Here is a 22,282-nt window from a genome sequence, read left to right on the forward strand (position 1 = left end):
ATTTAACTAATCATGCTAGACGAGTATTCTTCGTGCTGCTGGCTGTTTTTATTTTGTATTTGAGACTGGGCATGGATTCATCACTGGACGCACCACGATGTCATGTGACTCACAGATCTAAATTAGGCCAATAATCATGAACGCCTGGCAGCTGAGTTGCTGAATGCACAACATGTACATAGAACTGTGTTTGAGTCCCGAGGCGTGTTCTGCTGTGGCATCGCTCCCTCGTCTTATTTCACTGTATAGCAGCGACGGCTGCGTAAAAAACAGCATTTATTATTCTGGAAAAGGGAGAGCGGGATGAGTCGGTAGGATGACTGTATCACTGGGCCGACGCTCACTTTATTAAATATCACGTATGAGACGGTCAGCGATGTTGACTGCCGACCTGATTTAAGTGGGGATCTTATTTCACTGCGTAATGAAACCTGCTGCTACTCCAGGTTTTACTCTCCAGTTGAGCGTTTTAATGTCTCGTGGTGATCCGCGGTCTGTTTCAGTGAATGTCACTGTTTATATGTAAATAAATATGGAAGAAGCGTAAAAAAATGGGCATTATTTGACCCCTTTGCTGCAGTGACCTCTGACCTTACTTGTGATTTTCATTATTGTGAGATGCGTCCATCTTTGTCTGCTCCCGTTACACTCTGAAGGCTGAGACGTTCAGTCATGTAACAGCAGCTGACAAAGTACACGGAACATATTTGGCTGTTCTGTAACTCGACTACTCCATATGTACAAACGGAAGTCGTAATTACACTGACGGATTCTCTAAATACTACAGAACATTCCTAGAGCCCCACTGCACCGCTGTGTTTGTGTTTTCACTGTCAGAAAAGTAAAAGTGGGCCTCTCTTCTCTCCCACACACACACACACACACACACACACTCAGGCAGAGAGGGAGAGAAAATTAGGATTATAATCTTGGTAATCAGCAGTCATGCCTCAGGCAGACAGCTGCAGAACTGCACAGCTCCAATTTAGGTGTTGGACATTAAAAACCATTAAACCCAAGTGAATTTCCACTTATTGATTTTTCTGGGGCAACATTTCAACTTCAGAAAATAAGCCGGGGCGGATAATGTGCTGCGAAAGCTTCAGATTTTTATTCAGAGAAAAAAAATACAAACACAGAGGAGAGATCAACATTGATCAATACAGTTAAAAATATCCACAATTCATTAGAAATGATTTAAATATTTACAAAATCTGCCTGTTTTAGTTGATGATTAATCTCATAAATAACAATTTTCCCAAAACATTGTTTTTTACAATTTTTATTATAGTTAATTTAAAGACACTCTGCATCAACATTTAGCATCATAAAAACCATAAAGAATTATGAATTCATGCATACGTTGTTTTTGGTTCCCCTCCCCTCAATTAAATCAATTTATTCATTAAGCACAAGGTCCCCCTATAGGTCACACACCGACTGTAATCCGTTTTCACGGTGAATATGCGGCCCCACGTCGGGGAGCCTGTGTGCGTAAAAAGGAAAAAAAAGGAGAGGTGCCACTCCAGACTCGCTTGGATGAATGGGACACAGAGCTGCAGCTACGGTTTAAGTGTGTGTGTGTGTGTGTGAGAGAGAGAGAGTGTGTGAGAAAGAGAGAGAGTGTGTGTGTGAGAGAGAGAGAGTGTGTGAGAGAGAGTGTGTGAGAAAGAGAGAGAGTGCCGGACTGCTTCGTTTACATGCAAGCACCGTGGCAGTAAATTACGCATGACAATAATTCACCCAGGACTGGATCCACTTTCGACCCGAGAAAAACGGGAAGCAAAGCAGCTTCACCCCGCCTGTGCCCTCCTCCTCCTCCTCCTCCTCCTCTTTGTTGTTCAATAAGAAGAAGATAGAAGTCATGTCATGATGGAAATGATTGAAATACTGAAGGGAAGAAAGTAAACTTACCAAAAAAACTCTATTTGCCGTTGGAGTCCTCGGCTGACTCCTCCGGTCCATGCAGGCGAGTTGAAGAGGAACTAAAGTTGAAGAAGATATTTATATAATGACAATCAAAATTAATATGCTAATAGAAATTACTACTAGTATTAATTGTTTGATCATAATAATAACAACATAAGTGGTATTCCACAAAAAAGAAAAAAGCAGAGTAAAAAACAGATTCTATTGAAGATTCCTTCCAGAAGCTACGACTGTCTGTGATTTCTTTTTGCTGCATCTGATTGTATTTTTTATTTTTTTTTGGGATGGGGGGGGTGGAGGGTAAGTATGAGGGGGGGCATCAACCAGTTCAGCCCCTTGATTGATGATTTAATTAGCCATACAGTGGCGAACTGCAGGAGGACAGGACACAAAATAATGCTTTATTTACATAACCAATCACGAAGCTGCAAAGGTGGAGCTTCTCTCTCTCTCTCTCTCTCCCCTCTCTCTCTCTCTCTCTCTCTCCCCCCCCCCCCCCTCTCTCTCCCTCAGACATGGCTGAGATGGTTGACTTCTTTAATAAATGCGAGATTCATCCTGTTAAGTGGCGTCCAGAAGGAAAAATGACTGTAATAATCCTGGAATACTCCTATGATAGTCCTGTAATATTCCTGCAGGGACTCGCAGTGTGTCTGCGGCTCTCTGTAGTAACTTTACCATCACTTTATTGTACTTTATGGTCTTTTTTCAGCTCCTTTAGTATCATCCGAATATTCCTACAGAGGCTGCAGTCATCTCTGGGACTGCTGGCTTTTACTTTGTGCCGTCCTAGCTGTATAATATCCCACTTATTTTAGATTCACTTTGGCTCATTTTCGTTAGGGGGTGCAATTTCAAAATAACTTGAGCTAATAAACAGAAGCAAGAATATAAATATGTTTTCCCTCCACATGCATTCATATTATACAGACACAGGCATTGATGCACCTGCAGCGTGCTGCAGGTTCATCACAGGTAATAAAACCACAGATGTGTAATGTTAGCATGCACAAACAGTCCATCTAAAGAGATTTGCCCTGTTTGTTTTTTTTTACCTTTGCAATCTTAGTTTTTACCAAAAAGACACAAATTGTGCTCTTTTCCAAAGGTTTTTCAGTTTTCTCCAATAATTTCATAAAACAAGTAGAATCACATTAAAACAAAAGGAGCTCGTGACATGAAGTAAATTATTCTTAAAACAGGAAAGCGTTCATTTGAAATGGAAACAAGTGGAGACGTCCACACTTGGCAGATTTTAAAGCAAGAAACGACGTTTGACACTGAGTGACAATGTCCAGACGGATATTTCTTGCAGCGTAGATAAAAGCCGAACATCCCCAAACCTTTTGCAGTCGCAGCCAATTACAATAATGAAGAATATGTGGAATTGCCTCCCCAGCCCAGCCCCTGCATCCTGCCGTATCAACCCTGCCATTCCTGCAAATTAAACGGAGTGGAAATAGAAATATATAAAAAAACATCCTTACATGATTGCGGCCGGCGTGGACGCGCTCCAAGTTTCTGCCCCTTCTACACTAACACACACTCGCATTCACACGAAGAACGGGAAAAAACACACACTGTCGCCTGGTCTTTGCTCCGCGTCGAAGCCCGACATAGTTGGTTTCACTCAAAAAGAGAAGAGATGGAGGAAGAGAGAGGAGAGTGAGGGAAAGAAAAGAGGAGGAAGAGGGGGGAGAGAGGGAGGGAAAAAAAAAACTTCACGTTCAACCCAGAAGATGCTCACGTTTGGCTCTCCTCAATTATCCCCTCCCGTGAAGATAGGTGGCGTGCGTTTCAGGGGGCTTCTCCTCTGTGTTACACGGCAAAGAAAAGGAGGTGGAAAGAAAAAAAATGTCATTAGAAGAGGCGTAACACGTCAGTCCCTACCCAGGTTTGTTTCCTGGAGTGGGTGTAAGACATCAGTTGTAAACCTGCCCTTGCAGGAATAGCGGTCCCTCCCTCCTCCCAACTATTTCTAAGGCTTTATTTCTAAGGCTTTATTATCACCGGTGGAAAAGGATCCGCTCACCGACGCGCTCCAGTATCATCCCTCCTCGCAACTCTTATCCACAAGACACCTCTTTACACTCCCTAAAATCAGGTATGTGCTTCCTCACTTCTCTATTTATTGCGTGTTTTCGGAGACGTTTTGGACAGTAAACTTCTTTGCGCCCGCGTCAGAGTTGGAGCAGAACTTTGCCTTACCTGCACAGGTGGAAATAGGTGCGTTTGTTTCGAGCGTTTTTTCCTTTTTTTACCTCCGTGATGTAGAGGAGTCCCGTAGGTTCCTGGGAGCCGGGGAAAGTGTGCTTTTTGCGGGGCGTTTGGCGCTGCACACCATCGCTATCCTTGGAAGCAAAAACGCGATTACATCCCGTTTTCCCTCTTAGTCTCCGCAGCTTGTATTTTATTTGTGTATTTCTTAATCATCCAGCTAAACGTCCAAGTACCCACAACAAACAAAAGCTCTTGTCAATATTCACTTATCCTAATAACGGTATTTGCGCTGATAAATTAGCTGGTGAACCGAACATCCCACACAGGCGATTTGAATCTTATCGCTTTTGTTTATGCGCCATTTGTGCCTTAAAGATTCCATTAAAGTCCGGAGTCATTTTGGCACATTTTAACAATTATTTCCCATCTGTTATTTATTAACTATTGACAAGAGAGGTTGGAATGAGTTTATTAAAGGGAGAAGTGTGATTTTCTCAGGCGAAACCAAGTGTTTATTGAAGTTAAATGACTTTCAATCAGACCACACAGTGAAGCCTCATTCCAAGCTGCAGCTCAGTCTCGCTTTTTCCGTCTATAACGTGTGAGCTCTGGATATGACCCTAAAATATGACAGAAATGTGATTTATTAACCGGATTCAGCTTCTGTTCCAAACCCGGACTCAAGGCGCAAAACGTGAACAAATCCTGTCAGTTTTAATAGAAATAATTACAATATTTTTATATTCTCCAAAGTGAAGAAAAATACAAACCGGTTGGTGAAACTTTTCTGAAAGAAATAACAATGGATGTTTTTGCTTCAGTCCTCATTGGCGAAATGAATTGTGTTTTTCTAATAAGAGACATTACAATTCCCTTCCTCCTCCTGCTGTTTGCTCTGCTGTTAATGCCACTAAGCTGAGAGCCGATCAGTTGAAAATCAAAATTAGAAGGACGCGGATGCCCTCACCGCTCCTTCTCATACTTTCACCCACGGCTCTTTTTTCTTTTTTTATAATCTGTCCCTCCATCCAACTTGCATTTGCTGTTTCTTGTCGCGCGTCCGGCGCAAGTGGATCGCCACGCTAATACCCACATTGTTGGTGTTGCTGTGTGTGTGTGTTTCCCGTCAGATATCAAGCTGAAATCAAGGAATCGAGTCCATGCGAGCTGCCATCTGATCCCACACACACTTATCAATGAAGCAAGAGATCATGGCGGATGGCCCCAGGTGTAAGAGGCGAAAACAAGCCAACCCGAGACGGAAAAACGGTAAGAAAATCATACAAACAGCAGTCGGGGGGATATCTTTGGATGTACGCCTGGTTTGGAGGTTTCCACTGCGGTTCGGGGGTGTGTGAGGGTCCGCGGCTGGTGCGCATTTCTGCCTTCCCTCTTTACGCAGGGATAAAGGGACCGCTATCCCGGGGAGAAACTGTGCGTAAATGCGTCCGTGTTGCAGCCCCACTCGGGTCTTTGGAATCTTAAAAAATAGCGGTTTTAAAATGTGTGTTTTCAGGCGATTATTTTGTGGAGGTTGCGATGAGGTTATTTGGAAACTTGTGGATGTTTGAAAGTTGGAGCGTAGCGGTACCGGCTGGTTTCTCGCCGGGACACAATCCGCCATGGGGGACTGTGTAACGGTCACTCAGACCATCGCTGGCTGGAGCAGACTAACGCTGCTCGGTGTAAAAGTCCAACCTTGTGACTGGAGTTTTGACATGCTTTAATCCGCCGTGATGTTTTTCTCTATATGGGCCTTTACATCACCTCACATTTTCAAGTGATTTAGCCCTATTGTCGCTGCTGTCCGGGACCAGCAGAGTGGTGAAATAATTCATTTCGGTTGTTGCTTTAGTTTTTAAAGCTGCATGTGTTTCCTTTTGTCACTAGTTTATTGTAGTGGAGGCATTATATATAAATTGGATTACATGTCAGATAAATGCTGGACATTAATTGGGTCTGGACTGGAGCGCTGGAGGTGGAGATTTGTAGGTTTTCTTTCTCCATTTGACTGCACAGTTTCCCACAAGAGGCAAATCTGCAGTGACATTCCCTGGCCCCGTTATTCCTGATTATTCCATATAGGCTGCAAACACACTGGCGAGCTGAGGCAGTGTGTGAAATACCGAGGCTGTGATTCAGCTGCTCAGACGAGGCTTTCATTTGCTTTCTCCACAACAGTTTTTTAATCTCTGCCCCCACAGGTTATTTATCTAGATCAGATTTCATTTATTGATTTCATTCAATCGATAGCAGACAAGCATTTTGTTCCACACTAAATAGCACAAGAGCATAACAGAGGAGCTGGATATTTCCAATATAAAGATGTATTTACATTTTGCAGTAAAAGAAAAATAGAATAAAAACACACATTTAGAGATATGACAGCCTGTTTAGCTGTGGCCACCTGTTTTGTAAGGGGGGAGGAGGGGGGGGGGGGGGGCTGGCTTTAGTACCAAATGCAGAATTTGATAAAATAATATTAGCAAAGCAAATATAATTTTCACACCCTTAAACCTGACGAGAGACGGCGAGCTTTGGCAGAGAATATATTTTTTCTTACATTCAGGAGAATGTACATTTACAGAAATATATTTAATATCATTCCAGATTAAAATTTTTAAATGTGAGCCCCCTTTTTTTTCTTTTTTCTTCTCATAACAACTAGCTCTGTCTGATGATCCCCCCCCCCCCCCCCCTCGCCTCCCCTCCTCACCCCCAATCCTCCCCCCTGGGAATGCAGAGGCTTATTGAGGCTTGGCCACTCTCCTCTCTCTGTCTCTCTGCCTGTCTCTCTGTCCTCTTCCTGCCTGGCTCTGTGGAGCGATGGCAGGGCAGGGCGAAGCGTGTGACGGCCGGCGGGACAGACTCTGATTCCTCCAGCAGTAACTAACAAAACGTCTCCAATGCACCAAAAAATGCAGCGCACACAGACTCAGTTTTCTACATTTTTAAGCAGATGGAGGGCGGATGCACCCAGACTCCCTCATCGTTCCCTTAACTGACAAATCAGATGAATATACACAAATGTGAAATCTCTACAATTAACGCTAATTTCTCTGAATAGCCTTTGGAGGTGGTGGTGTGTAAACCAGCATGTTTGGATGGAAATTATAATTTGCGTGCCACCTGTAATTATTTTTGTTCAAAAAATGACTAAATGTTTAACGTAGTTTTTTTGTTTTAATTAAGTAATTATGGCTCCGTGTTATATTTGGATCGGATGTATTTTTTCAGTCGATGCATCCTCACAGATAGAACAACTGGAATTGTTCGGATTATTTTTCTCCTTTTTTTTTAAAATGGAAGGAGCATTTTCAGCATTTGTGCCAATTAGTATTAATGAGGCATTTGCTCACTAAGTTGTCGAACCAATGACATTCTCATCCAGATGACTGTTGGCCTTCAGGGTTGGAGGTGCTACAGTAGCTTTACTCACTCACTGCCCAGCCTGTCATGTGGTATTTAACCACAGTTCATGACTTATCCCCTCCTCATCCAAACCTCCTGCACGCCGCTGTGAAGCCTCTGCCTCACAGCTCACAGACTCTGAAATGCCAGCGATATTTAAAAGCAACAAAACCTGAGAAATTACATTTTTTATCATCCTGTTCCCCACTGTTCGACCGCTCTGAAAGCCCTTCTCCTCTCCTGGTGTGAAACTTGATCTCGGCAGCGTGAAGTGTTTGAGAGTTTGGCCCTCGCCAGGTGTTGCTTGTCACATCCAGCTGTGAGCGCCCAACAGAAAAGCGCTCGCACACCTGTCCTTATTTTCCCATTATTTAAACAAGGCAAGCATCACAAACACGCCTTTAAAAAATGCCTGGCTTTGTCATCATGTTGTTTTTTGATTTGGATGCTACGCAGACGCTCTGCATCAAACTCTTTTGTCTGAGGAAAAAGATGAACCAGGGAATACAGATGTTTTCATTCGATGTGGGATTCTGCGTCACCCAGTTTTCGAACCGTTGGTCTCCGTACCCTCCGATGATGGTTGTCGGGACATACCCTCGGAAATGCACCGATTACATAATCTGCAAAAGTAGAAGCAGAAAGACGAGGCCAGTCCCCCCCCCCTCTCTCTCTGCGTCGCTCTCTGGCTGCTGGAGTTTGATATAATAGTCTGAATGTGGTTATTAAGGCTATCGCAGATTCATGCTGAAGATGGAGAAAAAAATAGGGGAAAGTGTGTGTGTGTGTGTGTGTATGTGTGTGTGTGTGTGTGTGGGAGGGGGGGCAGCCTTGCTTTCAGTCTCAGACAATGCCAGATTTCTGCCAGTCTAAACAATTCTCCATCTCTATTATTCTTGTGCCTTTTTAAAGTTGTATTCGCAGTAGAGAATAGGGAGAGAGGCGAGGGGGGGGGTGAGACAAGGTGCTCCCTTTCTTCCTCTTCTTTTCCCCCCCTCCTCTCTCCATGTCCCATCTACCTCCCTCCCTCCCTCCTCAAGGTAGGGGCAGCTTTTTGCCATCGTCACTGAGTAAAGGAAGGTGGTGGGGGGGGGTAAGAAGGAAAAAAAAGAGGGGAGGAGGAGGGCAGGTTTCGCAGGGCGCTCACGGACAATTGATTGTCAGTGGTAATGTGTTTCATTTACATGTTTATACCGTCAATAGTGGCGGGGGGTTGTCGGCCGCGCCATTCACTGCTGCCATTCCCATACGGGTTGGCAATTGTGTGGAGCAGCCGAAGCAGACACCTTGCACTCCTGATGGCTTTTTCCTCTGTAGGAAGACGCTGAGAAAAGTGTTCTGCGGTGCATTCATGTTGAGGGAAATAAGGGATTATTTAGTTTAAGCAAGTGAAATAATTACTGTGAGATATTACAGGGCGGGCGGGGTGGGGGGGGGGGCCTGTCGTGGTGCACAGACCAGCAGATAGCCGGGGAGTATTTTTATAACGTCGGCCTTGTGGTTGAATCAAAATAGACACATTCCAATTACCCCATGTAAAACGGCGAGCAGGTTTCCCTCAATGCAGGCTAATAAGGAGGCATATTTGTCCTGTCACAACTACACATTGCACTTTGGCGTGCTGCGTGAGGCCTTATTATTTCGCGGAGCGTACGGTAGCTTTTTTGCATCACTTGATTTTCTTTTATTTATTTATTTTTCTCCCTCCCTCTCCCTCGCCTGCAGTCGTCACAAGCTAAATATATCCATCTGCTCAAAGTGTGTGAGTCAAGTGTATATAGCCAAGCACATAAAATGAATGGACTTCCCTCACGAGATCGTAGTGATTCCAAGCGTAGCGTTGGAATATAGGAGCAAACGGATGTTCCCTTTGGGTAACGCTGTCATTTGTGAAAGGAAAGGGCCCGCAGTATTTACACTTATTGTATTCACATGATTTTATTTTATTTTATTGTGTGTGTGTGTCACAGAGAGACAGAGTCGCAGTGTGATATCTTCGGCTTTCAAGCTGATATGTTATTCAACAAATCCTCTAATATGTGCTTTCCACAAGGAATTAAATCAGGAATGTAGCTCAGCAACAGCAGCTCCACACACACACACACACACACAACAGCAGCTCACATGCACAGGTTTTTTTTTCACGCTTTGATAAGGCAGATAAAAGCAAATAGCATGGCTTGTGGCTGTACACCCCCCCCCCCCCCCCCCCCCCCCCCCCCCCAACACACACACACACACACCAAAAAAAAAACTAATGATCATCTCAACTCCATCCTGGACACTGGACAGAAAACTTTCATCCGTTCCTCCTCCTCTTCCCAAAAAAATAGCCAAAAAACATTTTTGACACATTTTCTCCTTTTTTTTTTTTTTTTACATTTTTTTTTTTTTTTTTTTTTTTTTTTTTTTTTTTTTTCTTCGTTCTTCCGTCCTCGACCGCCCTGCTTGTGTGAAGATATTTCTTCGCCTGGCGGCCAGAGAACACACACTTGCAGAGGCACCGCGAGCCCGGACCCCTGACACCGCGGGTCTTTGGAATGCCTTAGGTACGATTTCACTTTCGCTCACATCAATGCTGACCTGAATGCCTTTCATATCTGATCCGCCGTGTCTCTCCTGGTAAACATCCCCCGGGGGGAGAACAAAGAAAGGAGCTCCTCTTCTTCTTCTTCTTCTCCCTCTTAATCACAATTCAGCCCCTTTCGCCGCCAGCAGCAGGGCTACACATTTGCATTCAGCATCAGAAAAGGGCCTGAGATGAAAAGGGGGGCGAAAAAAAAAAAAAAGGAGAGGAAGAAAAAAAAGAAGAAGAAGAGGAAGGGAGAAAAATAGAGAGAGAGGCAGAAAAAGGGTGGGTGGGTGTTGGAGAGAAATAACTAGGGTGTTTGTGGTTGTTTGTTGGTCGTCCCCTGGTTACAAGCCTTTTATAGCCTCCCTACTCTAGCAGGGACCCGGGCCCCCACTGACAGACAGATAGTGTTACGAGATGGCATGCCCACACTATTCGTGGCCACTCGCACTTAAGAAGAAGAAGAAGAAGAAGAAGAAGAAGAAAAAATCCTGGCTGCGACCGATTGGATTGTGCTTAAAGAAGGCGATAGGAGTCGGGAGCAGGTGTCTTCACGATGCGCTTTTTGGCAGCAAGGTGCTTCCAGAAAGTTCTTTGAAGCTTTGAATGTTAAAAAAAAAGGAAATTGCCAGCACACTTTTGCGGCGCTCTTTCAGATCGTTTTTTTTGGGAAGAGAAAGTGTTTTGGTGGTTGAAATGAGCCTTTCCTGAATTCTTTAATACACTGCCATTATTTTGAACAGCGATTGAGTGAAAGAATACATCACACATCCCCTTATGTAAGCACGCACAATACAGTTTATCTGTTGCTTTATTGAACTGATTAGCGAGATATCTTTATCATTCAGTTCCCAGGCTGGATGTATGCAAATCCTAAGCAAAGATGGGGAGACGGAAGGGAGGGGGGGGGGGGTACCTCAGCTCTTTAAATGGCATCATGTGATATGGATTCCAGTTTTCTTTATTCCCCTTCTCTTTCATTTCCTCACCCAGAACTTTTTTTTTCTTTTTGGTTAAGAAGAAGGATTATCGGTACACCTTCCCTCCCTCCTCCTCCTGGCCAAGCTGCGCAGGATTTAGGCAGATTTACTTCAGCAAACACCTTTGGACACTGGGGGGAAGGAAGGAGTCTGTTTGCAAAAGGGGCCTTTTGTTCCGAGAGGTTCTGGATAATGCCTTACCAGGCAGCCATGATATTAACCCGTGCTTTGGAGGAATCGGGTGGTGTTGGGGGGTGTTAACTCTTTGTATGACAACTCTTTGCTGCTTGTACATCCCCTCTGTGTCCGTCCCTTCCCACTCTTCCCTTTATAACACGAGCTGCGCTGCTTTGCTTGGTTTTCACTGTTGTTGTGGTACCTCAAACATTCCTGTTATTTTTGTGATGGGACATATTGGTTTGGAAATAAACGCTGCAGAAGTTACAGTGTATATGGGGCTGATGCACGCTCACACACACACACACACACACACACACACACACACACACAGAGCAACTGCCACTGCCAAGAACGATGAAAGCGAGAGCGGTGGCAGGGATCCGTTGCCTGACTAACACCGAGGCATGAATCAGCCAATAGCGAGCCAACTCTGGCCTGTGACTTCCCTTTATGTTTCAACGGCAGTAATGATGCATCGCCCAAAACAATGTGGTGACACAGGCAGCAACGTGGCATTCCCTGCATGCGTTTGACCTTAATCCTTTGCATTTTGTTCTGCATCGTCAAAAAAGGAGTCCGTTTTTACATGTAACCAGTGCTTAAGTCACAGTTTGTATCTGCATGGCGGCTGAACTGTAGCTGAACTTGTGCCTCGTCCCCAGAAGGAATTGCCTCCGAAAAAAATCTGGTTTTCGCTCGTCTTCCAGCCACTCGAAGCCACAGCGAGTGCTCTGCTGCATCTGCTTGAGATGTTGAAGTTGTGGGTTAATTTATGCTCGGTCAAGGATGAGTGCAGTTTGGGTCTGTCGCCGCATCATATGAGCATGTTGAAAATAAGCCGAGAGCCGTCCGCACGGACATGGTGTGAAAGAAGCAGAGATGGAGAGTGATGGAGCAAAGGTGACAGACTTAAAGGTGTTTCTGGGGGCGGCGTTCTGCCTGTCAATCTCTGACCCACCTCCCTCCATCCCTTCTTTTTCTCAGGAGTTGACAGGTCGTATCAACTCCCCCCTTTTACGGGGATGTGCGCCTGTTCTGCGACACGCAAGTCTAAGTAAAGTTGCAGAGCAGTCAGATGTCTTTCTCCTGCTTCCCTGGCTTTATTTCATGCCTCCTTGCTTGTTTTCTCTGTTTTCCTGTCGGAGTCTCATCCCGTTGTTTTCTCTGTTTTCTCCTTTCACTCCTTGTGATTTTGACAAAAAGCAAACACAGAAATTGAAACTTCAGTGGTCCGGCAAATGATTGCATGCATTTGGACTTTTCATTTACGTGTGTACACTCTTTACCCTAAGCCGGCATGTTTTATGCATTGCGGAGGAGCAGAATGCATTTTGAAATATCATGCCTCATTTGAGTCTTTCTCAAGTGAAAATGCAAAGTCTTTATTTGGCCCATCCGTTCCGTCTCGTCCTGCTGTTTGCACTTATTCAGTTGTTGCGCCGCGTCTCGCCTGTGATTTTCGACATTTTCCTCGCGTCGACTTTTCCTGTTTGCGAGGGAGTCTGGGCGCGACAGACGACAGGTTGCTGAGCAGGTGTAAACCAACATTCAGAGCTCGTAATCTAATGGCAGGGGAGCGAAAAACAACTTTAAAAACACCTTCTCCTCCCCAACAATGGTATATGTGTGCATGTGCATCCAGACGAGCTGTTTGGATGGCAACCGTTCCACCACATTAAACCGAGTTTTAAGACTTGTGCTTAGTTTGGGTTGGTAGACATTCATGCTTTTGGAGGAATCTGTGTAAAACGTCCTGCTGTTTTTCCGTATAAATCGTGTGTTATTTTTCATTTTTTTTCTGCAGTTCAGAGCATTTAGTAGTATTGATCAGAACAGGGAGAGATCCGTCAAGTCAGATCTGTTGTTAACAAACAGGATTGTGTCTTAATAGAGCAACAAAGAAACCTAGATCAAATCAAAAGAACAAACACACCACAGCTGCTTCCAGCTCGTGTGTGAATGCATTCCTGCTCCGTGTGTGTGACTTATCACTGCTGTCAGCCGTACAGCAGAGCACGGCTTCGTGACGTTTACGGAGGACGAGTAGAGGAAAAAAAAGAAAAGGTAATCACCTCAATTGCCCATTAAAATGATTTTCTTTTCTTCCCGTTGTCGTCTTTCTGCGGCAGCTGCTTCGGAGGAGACACCTTTGTGCAAACAAGTGTTGAAAGCAGCCTCCAGTTTTCTGCTCTGATGTCGGCACCGCCGCTTGCTGCCACATGTGCACACACACACACACATTTATAGGAAACACACACTCTTTGATGTAGGTTTGATTGTCGGGGGGGGGAAGAGCTCTTCTGGCAAGGTCATGGCCACGTGGAACAATCAATAACAGATCACCAGATAAAGGCTTGGTGACATCTGGAAATCTAGGCCTTTTCCACACACGACTCAACCCATTCTGCAGCACACCGTCCCACCTTTAATTCAGGATAATAGAACATGCTATTTGATCAGGGCTCGCCTTCTTACTGGACTTGATTATTCACAAGGCGTCCCGCTTCTCTGCCACCTAAGTGCACCCCTCTCGTTACCTTTTTCCCGTTTTTTAACGAGGACTTGTCTGCTTTCGTTTGTGCTCCGGTTTCCCCCCCGTCTGGCGTGGAAGTAAATTCAGATGTGTTATCTCAATTTAATTGCAGCCGATTGCCAAGCGAGATTAAGACGAAATTAGGTCATTTTGCGGTTGCACAAATTTCACTCACTTCCACGCTTTCATCTCGAGGGTTGATCAAGCACCTTCTTAACCGGAGGTTGCAGCGAGAAAGAGGAAATGGTCAGAAATTACACTGTGGCCTCGTTGTTATTCAGACATACATTTAACCTTTGGCAAGAGTGAGTCAAGGAGAAGTGAAACACGGAGGGAGGGAGCACATCTTCCCCTTTAAATGTCATCTGTGGTGTAGTCAGTGGACATGTGTAGCAAAGTCGACCCTGTTAAAAACTCTGAGAGGTGAATTCACGTGTTAATGGATTGTGACTGGAGAGGGAGCCCCCGCTCCTGAACGCCTCGTGTCCCGTCGCTGTCAAACGCGAATGTCAAACAAACACCTCCTCAGGTAGCGGGGGGATAATCACACCGACAGGCCTGTCCTCAGCCTTTCTGACACGCAGGACAAACGCAGGCTGAGGCTGCAGCGGAGGGGAGCTTTCTGTGGCTTCAGGCTGCAAGTTTGGGGTCCGGATTCAGGGGCGAGGTGGTCAAGCACGAGGTCAAAGATACAGTTAAAGTGTGTTTAACATGTGACAGTGAATTAATCACTGTGAGGGCTGGAGCTCGGGGTTTGACGGGGCCGAGCTCTTTGTGGTTGTGGTTGTAGTTTTGGTTTCGTGACGAAACAAGAATCCAGGATTTGGTTTTGGTTTGGACCGGGCTCTGTTCGGGGGGCAGATGCTTATGTGATCATTATCATGATCTACTTTTTAAAGGCATAATGAGGTGACAACACTGAGGTTTGTGTGGTCGTGGCTGTAGCTTTACTATTGACGCCTCTCGTTTTTCAGATGAGCGATGTGACCCGAGCTATGGCTGGATTTTTGGTTACGGCTCCTAATCGAGCTGCTTTGCTGGAGCACAGGCCCGGCTGCGGAGGGTTGGACGGGTATTTCCTGACCTAGAAACCTTGTGATTGGGTCATTTGTGGAGACACGAGCTCAGATCTGGCCGTGTGACTCAGCCTGAGACTCTGCCGGGTTGTTGGTTTAGGTCAAGGCTTTATGACTCGTGGGCTTGAGGTTGTTTTTATGACGTCCCTGAGCTTTAAATGTTTAGTATATTCTCAGTGATCTGGTGATTGGTTTAAAGACTCATCTGTTGAACCATCAAACCTTTAATTAGATGCCTAAAATGTAAACACGAGTAACTAGAAGGAGTTTCTATATTGAGAAAATGTAGCTTCTCATATCAGTCAAGTTCACTCTCGGACCTTTCTGCTTTGAAATCCCCCACCTCTACCTCCATCCATCCCAGCAGCCAGCCAGTCAGTCATCTAAGCAGTCAGCCCACTGTAATTACTTCTCCCCCACCCAAGGGAAGCTACTTCCTTATCGTCCGGCATTCCTGAGATAAATTCCCCACCACTTTGTTATTCTTACTACTTAGGGGTATTGGAATTAGCATGTCCATCAAAGCAGACCTTGTACTCTGCCTTTTTTCTCACACCCCCCCCCCCCCCCCCTCTTTACGACCTTATCAGTGGTCGTACATTACACCGGGCATGGGACGTGCCCGCGGGCTGCAGAGGTGAGTAACGGACAGAGGTATCGAGCCATGTGTCCGACATAACAAGACCGGAGGATGATCAAGTGATGCAAATGTGCAGCTGGTGGCGCTTTACTGTAGTCTGGCCTTTTGTCGGCGCAGGTACTTCAGGGCTGCGTGGTGGAGGATTCGTCATGTCGCACTTTGCGGTCCAGGTAGCTGCAGCGTCTGTCCTTGTGTATTCTGTTTGTGTTTACGTTTTAAAGAGCTCTCCGTGTTTCCAGAAAGCTGTCATTGACACACCGAGTGGGTTTCAGAACCTTTGAGCCCCTTAATACCTGTTAAAACATCCACTTGGCAATTTCAAACACGCACCAGCATCCCCGGGTAAATAATCAGCTCCATTCATCCCTGCAAACCCCACTTTTTTGCAGATGTGTGTATTTGATGGAGACCGAGCCCTCGCTTCCTTCCTTCCTTCCGCTCCACTCCGTATGTTTCCCAACATGGTTTATACCTCAACAGCAAGCAGACGCCGCCTTATAAACTGGCAATCACAGTATCCCTAATGTTATTACTTTTCATAATTAGTTACAGCAACACTCGTTCCACGACTGGCGGAAAGGAGTATTCCTTCGTAATTAAGGTAATGAAATATTCATTTATGCTACCTTTTCAGCAGTCGCACAAATGAGCCAGCCATGCTTAATGTCCGCCCTGCCTCTGATTTTATTATGATGGCAGACTGGCACATCTGCAATTAGTACTCGCACTGACAGTTAGCGTTTTGCGCGGGGCGGTAAGCAGAGGGAGGCGAGGTGAAGCGGCGGAGGGGTGGATGCACCCCGGTGCGATTACAAGCCCCCCCCTCTACCCCACCTTCCTCCTCCAGCACCCTCCACTCCACTAACCTTGCCTTTTTTTGCCTTTCTTTTTTCTTTTGCATTACCTTTATCTCCTCCTCCCCCGCCGTCTCCTCCCCGACGGAGAGGTTACCTTTTTCCCAACGGTGCGAAATCGACTTGACATAACTGTTCATCAGTTTCAGCCCCCTCCCCTCTGCGTGCGACTCCCCCACCTCACCCCGAGGTAGTTTGCATCAAATCAGGCCCAGTCAAGCTTCAAGTGGAAATTGGCAGGCCAGAACCTGACAGTGGAGGAGAGACAGAGAGGGAGGGGGAGTCGCAGCAGGAGCAGGCTGAACACATCCACGGTGCTGATCGTCAGGTCAAGTTTTCGGGGTTAAGTGCTAATAAGTCGGTTTTAAATCAACACTAATTGAACTGGAGAAGATACTGTTTGCTTTTCTGTGGGTTCCTCCACCATGTTTGTGACGTAGAAACTGAATCATTCACTACGAGGCCGAACCTTCCCTCTCACCAGAAACAAAAAAGATGAATATTAATTACCAGCCGAGGGGAAAACGTCAGGACTTCTCCAGCTTTTATTTTTTTAAGTAGGCACTGGTCCGAGGAAGAGGCGGGGTTACGAGCGAGAGCGTTTATGTACTGTTGAAAATGGCTGACACTTGCAAACAGTCACACATGTTGGCCAGTTATACTCAGACATACGCACATTTGCACGCATGCAGAGAGCTCTATATACAGTATATATACTCTCACACACACATGCTAATTGGCAGACAGACAGGTCACAGCAGACGCAGATGTGCCGTTTCTTTTTTCTTCCTCCTGAACCTCGCCGTGGCCCTCGGAGGGAAGCAGATAAGGACTTTGTGATGAAACTTTTAGTGAATCTCGCTGCTCCAGTTCTGTCGCCGCCACGTCACTAAGTTCAAAACGCTGCGTCCCCCGTCCCCGTCCCCCCCCGCTCCTCCCCACAGCTGCTATATATTCTTATTAAGGTTGAGTGGGAGAGGTGAGTATTGTGTTTTTATTCATTTCTTTTTCCCTTCTGAATGTCCGTAAGCCCACATTTCAACAGTTTTTTGCTGAGCGGCCTTGGAGGATTTTTCTTCAACCCATATCTGTCACACCTTTTGTCTCTTTTATCTTTTCCTTCTCTGCTTCCATCGTCTGCTTTCCCTTCTAACTTCTTACCTCTTGGCCCTTACTTTTTTTACGTCCTCCTGCTTCTGTCTTAATCTTTGTTTTCCTAATATTTTCCACCTCTCCCCCTGTCTTATTCCTCCCCCCTCCCTCCCTCCCCGCCCGTCCTGAGCTTTGCATGTGCTCTGATGGGCTGATGGCCGTTTCGACAGGGCAGCATTGAGGTAAAACGGTGTGACGGCAGAGTTTTGTTAAGCCGAGAACAAAGGCTCAGAGATGCCGGGCCAAGCCATTGTCCTGCGCCCATATTGGCCTTGCCACAGTTTTGCAGGATTTAATGCTCTGTTTACCTCCAGCCAATCGCCACTAATATTCAAAGAGGAGCTTCTTCCTCTTAGACGCACCTCAGGATGATTTAAGATAGATCCGTAAACAACCGCAGCTTTGCAGGAGTGATTCACAGAGAGCGAGAGCGGCAACGCGTTTAAAAACACACGTAGCTTTTTTCGTTCTGTGCTATTTGTCTATTTTCAGAAAATACAAAAAAGATCATAATTCTAAATTTGTAGAGTTAAAATGTCAACAAAGAGCGGAATCGTTCTGTTATAATATACATCATTATTTTCAATTTTGTATGAGCACAACAATCACTTTTGTCATTTTCTGTAAAACTGTTTCCAACAATTCTTAAAATCACTGGATTTCAAACTAAAACCTCTTTCTGCCGTACGCATGTTAAAGGTGACCGGAGCGGTTTTAGACTGCAAAGCAGTAAGTGTCTGTCACTGTGACTGGGAGAGAGATATGAAGCATGTGTGTGTGTGTGTGTGTGTGTGTGTGTGTGTGTGTATGTGTGTGTAACACACAGAGTGTGTGTGTGTGTGTGTCTGGTCCGTTGGAGTTCCCCTGCATGGTGTTTGGGCAAACTGAAAGCAGCGCTCAGTGGGATTAGAGAATGAGTGTTGCTGGGGGTGGCTGAGGGCGGAGGACAGAACACAGGAGGATTCTGGGAGTTTTTCCTGCCCTATAGCAGGCCCTCTGCAGTGATCTCTATAGGTCTATAGAGGAAGTCCTCTCAGAACAACACTGACGCTTCACTGTTTCCAAAACAACCGAACACCCTCGGCCCTGAATATTTGTTCTCGGTTTTGATCAGAACATCAAGAATCAACAACATCTCTTGAATTTGTGTAAAGTTCTGCTCAACCGGCCTCCAAATGAAAAGGCTTGGACTGAAAGTTGTGACTCAACGTAACTTTTCACGGTCAATCATCGTCCATTAGGAAGCACTTTAAGGTGTGTTTTTGTTTTTACTGCAACAGTCAGTGTGACATTAACATAAAAGCAAAGTTTCAGAGAACAAGGGGCAATAAACACAGTCTAAAGCGCCGTCGTCGAACCCAATGATATTTTCACGAGCACATAAAGATTATGAGTCCATTCCAGTAGCACCCATCTGTGCTTTCATTTGCAACTATATGCTCAGTAGTTAAAGGGGAGGCTGAGGGGAGAGAGGGGATGACTTTCATTTGGTTAAATAGTTAGTTGAGGTCAAAAGAGATAAGAGTGTAATCCCCCCCCCCCCCCCCCCAACAACAAGCCCTAAAACCTCAGGATGATTGACAAGCGAGGACGTTGACGACAGTTGTTTTGGGGGAAGAAAACAAAAAAAGACACTTCCTGCCAACTCCTCTGGCGATTAACGGGTTAACTAAATGAAACAATTTGTCAACAGACAATCTCAGTCCATCCAAACCTTTTCTGCTGCTGGGTTTCCTGTTTTTCTCTTTGCAAAACAATTACAAAATTACAGTAGATAAAAATTGAACGGCGCCAGTATTTATGCAATCAACATAACGAAGAAACAAAACAATTTAATGTGGAAAAATCATCATTCATCTGCATTATAATTGCTTCTCTTTCACATCTATGGGGATGGTTAATTAAAATTGTGATTAAATGCGCCTGCACTGGCTAAGATGTCTTCCCCCTAAACAGGTGCTACAGAATTTAAAAGTAAAGAGAAAAAGCTAATTAGCATTGGAAATTGAGAAATTGCCTGCAAGAATCAGTGTTAATTTCAGTCACTGATGAGGTAATTTATAAAGGGGGAGCGCCGAGGAGTCTGTGCAACACGAGAGATTGCAACACCGGCTTCCCCCCCCCCCCCCCCCCCCCCCCCCCCCCGCTCTCCCAGCATGCAGGTGAAGCTGTTTGGAAAATATTGAGGCTATTTGGTATTCCGTCTTCGTTAACGTCGCATTCGGAGTTCTTCTGTGCCCCCACAACAGCTAGAATCAACACCCAAGACTAAATAATGACATGTAAGAGCCTCACACACACACACACACACACACACACACACACACACACACACACACACCTTTCCCCTCACAGAGATGAAAACAGTCAGGAAACGCACTTGCAAGCGCCGAGACGAGGAATAAGGAAATGCATGCGAGTCATGAGGAAGCGGAGGTTTATCCAGGTTTAAAAACATACACGCGACCGTGCTGCCGTCTGATGCATCTTCTGCTGTCGTTGGAGAAAAGCCACACATCTGTGAAAATAAAATACAGAACTTCCTCATTGACATCCTTGTAGATTTGGTTGTAGCAGCTTTCGGGGTCAAGCAGCCCGCTCGGCACACAAACTGCAGTTGTAAACGTTTCAGTGCAAGTTAGGCAAAACACAACATCAAAATTGCGACGGCGTGTTTTTTTCCTATTGGACTCCGATCGGAGCGGAACCCTACTCTCAGGATGTTGGCCGCCGTCCTCTGTCCCGCTCAGAGTTTCCAGAAACTTCACAGATACTGCTGATCTCGTGCTCTCATGTCGGCTGCCCCTAGTAATTACTTGTCATTGTCCATCATTATAGTTGGCCTTGGAGAAATGTCAGGCCTGGAACAAGACACAGCCAAACTGTTCCATCATGTTCTGGCCGCAAATTGGGTCTTCCCTCTCCCCCGATCTATCTGATCCGCCTTGTTTATCCGTCTATCTAGAAATATGTTCGTTTGCACAAGTTGTGGCGCTTCTGTCGGCGGTTCTTCTGCGATTTCTTGGCTCGTGAAGAAGAAAATGTCCTCAAAAGTTAGTTTTGTTCGTTTTGATTTGTCACCAGCGTTGATTTTGGAGAACCTTTAGTGGAGATGACATGGAGACCAGCAGTTTTCACACAGATTGGCGTTCTTGAGTCACCGGGGGGGGGGGGGGGGGGGGGTGGACAGGTGGGAGAAAGGGGTGAGCTAGCAGGCCGTAGGTCATTAGGCTTCCAGGGCGGTGGAGCTGCACAAAAAAAACCCCGGAAAGCCAATTTGCTGAGACATACTCTGTCGACCTTTCATCATAACCGAGCCTTTTTCTTTTAGATTAAGTCCAGTGAGCAGAACTCAGCCGACTGTCAGCCCCTTAAATCCCCCCCCCCCTTCACTTTTAACAATCACCTCTCTCACTCAGCCTCAAAGCTCCCCAAACTTTCTGCAGCTGCTATGTGACCAACCACGTACTTTACGCTCGTCCTACCTCCTGTTCTTCACATCCGAGCTGCTTGTTGTCGTTGGAGTTCATCTGTATGTTTTTCAAAGTCGAGAGCGTCGAAGTCTCTGCAGCCAAACGTTGTCGAGACCAGTGGAGATCCCGACGTGTCCAAAGATACCAAATGTGTCGGGATTCATTTTCTGGACGTATTTCCAGCCTTGGATGTGAATATTTCATTAAGTCTGAACATCATATAGCTTTTTGTTCAAACAAGATACAGAATATATTTATTCTAACTTGCACAGCTACTTAAGGGGGAATATTCACAAATATACAAACTCATGTGTCACAACAACGAATAAGAACATAAAGGAATCCGTCTAAAGTCTTTCACGCACAGCCGAGCTCCTTCATGATTATTCTATTTCACGATTCCTCCGTCTCCGTCTCCTTCCTCTCCCTCTCTCCCTCTGAGTCACTCCGCTGAACAGGTCAGGCAGTAAGTGACAAGGTATTTCGTCGTTTTGTGAACCTTTGCCAGGCTGATTGTTCGGTGCAAGTGTAGTGTAACTGAGCCGCTTGTAGCTCGCCGGAGTGTGGAAAATAAGATCGAGGACTGATTTCTTTTCCCTCCCTCTCTCTCTCTCTCTCTCTCTCTCTCTCTCTCGGTTTTACAACAATGTGAGATAGTAAAATAGATATCTAGTGGCTCACTGAGAGCTCCCGTGCACCGCCGCTGCTGTCGCTCTTCATACATTTCTGTTCCACCTGACAGCCCACTGTATCGCTCCAACATTTACACTTGCACCGGGATGACCCGTGACCACTTGTATGCCATTACTGCCCCGGCACTAGCCAGACTGACTCCTCTGCTTCTCACCGGGTTATGAATGTGAGCCGTCCCTGTGATGGCAGCACAGAGCGACCCTTAAGTTGTCGACACGTTTCTGCACCAGCGACACCGAGACAAATTCACTTCTGTCTCTGGTTATTCCTCCAAACCGACTGGTGATTCTCACACACTGAAAGAACGGGCGCATGCTGAGGAAATCCTGTCAGGCAAAAAGAAAGATCATATATTACTGTTTCCAATAAAAATAATGAAACAAGTTTTTATTCCAATATGTGACCTTTGGGATGTGAACCCCCAACCACTAGGAGAGTATTTATCTACTAGCAGACTTACTGTTTAATACTTAAGGCATAGTTGGGAGATGAGGGAGCATCTATCGAAGACAATCATCCCGTACTGTAGCTGTCTGGATTTAAAACCTATGTTTCTATGGCTTATAACG

At 45.5% G+C, this 22,282-nt stretch overlaps 1 protein-coding gene across 2 annotated transcripts in view; it reads left to right on the top strand.

Moving 5' to 3' along the window:
* The first annotated feature begins 3,944 nt into the window (after positions 1 to 3,944).
* Positions 3,945 to 22,282, top strand: part of zeb2b (zinc finger E-box binding homeobox 2b) — a 77,570-nt gene continuing 59,232 nt past the window's right edge. For both annotated transcript variants that reach the window (XM_079185941.1, XM_079185942.1), the window contains exons 1-2: positions 3,945 to 4,033; positions 5,280 to 5,418. In XM_079185941.1, the coding sequence (XP_079042067.1) occupies positions 5,346 to 5,418 (73 nt within the window). In that variant the 5' untranslated portion in view covers positions 3,945 to 4,033; positions 5,280 to 5,345. The remainder of the gene's footprint in view (positions 4,034 to 5,279; positions 5,419 to 22,282) is intronic.

Source organism: Pholis gunnellus (assembly GCF_910591455.1).
Source record: "Pholis gunnellus genome assembly, chromosome: 24".
Lineage (NCBI taxonomy): Eukaryota > Metazoa > Chordata > Actinopteri > Perciformes > Pholidae > Pholis > Pholis gunnellus.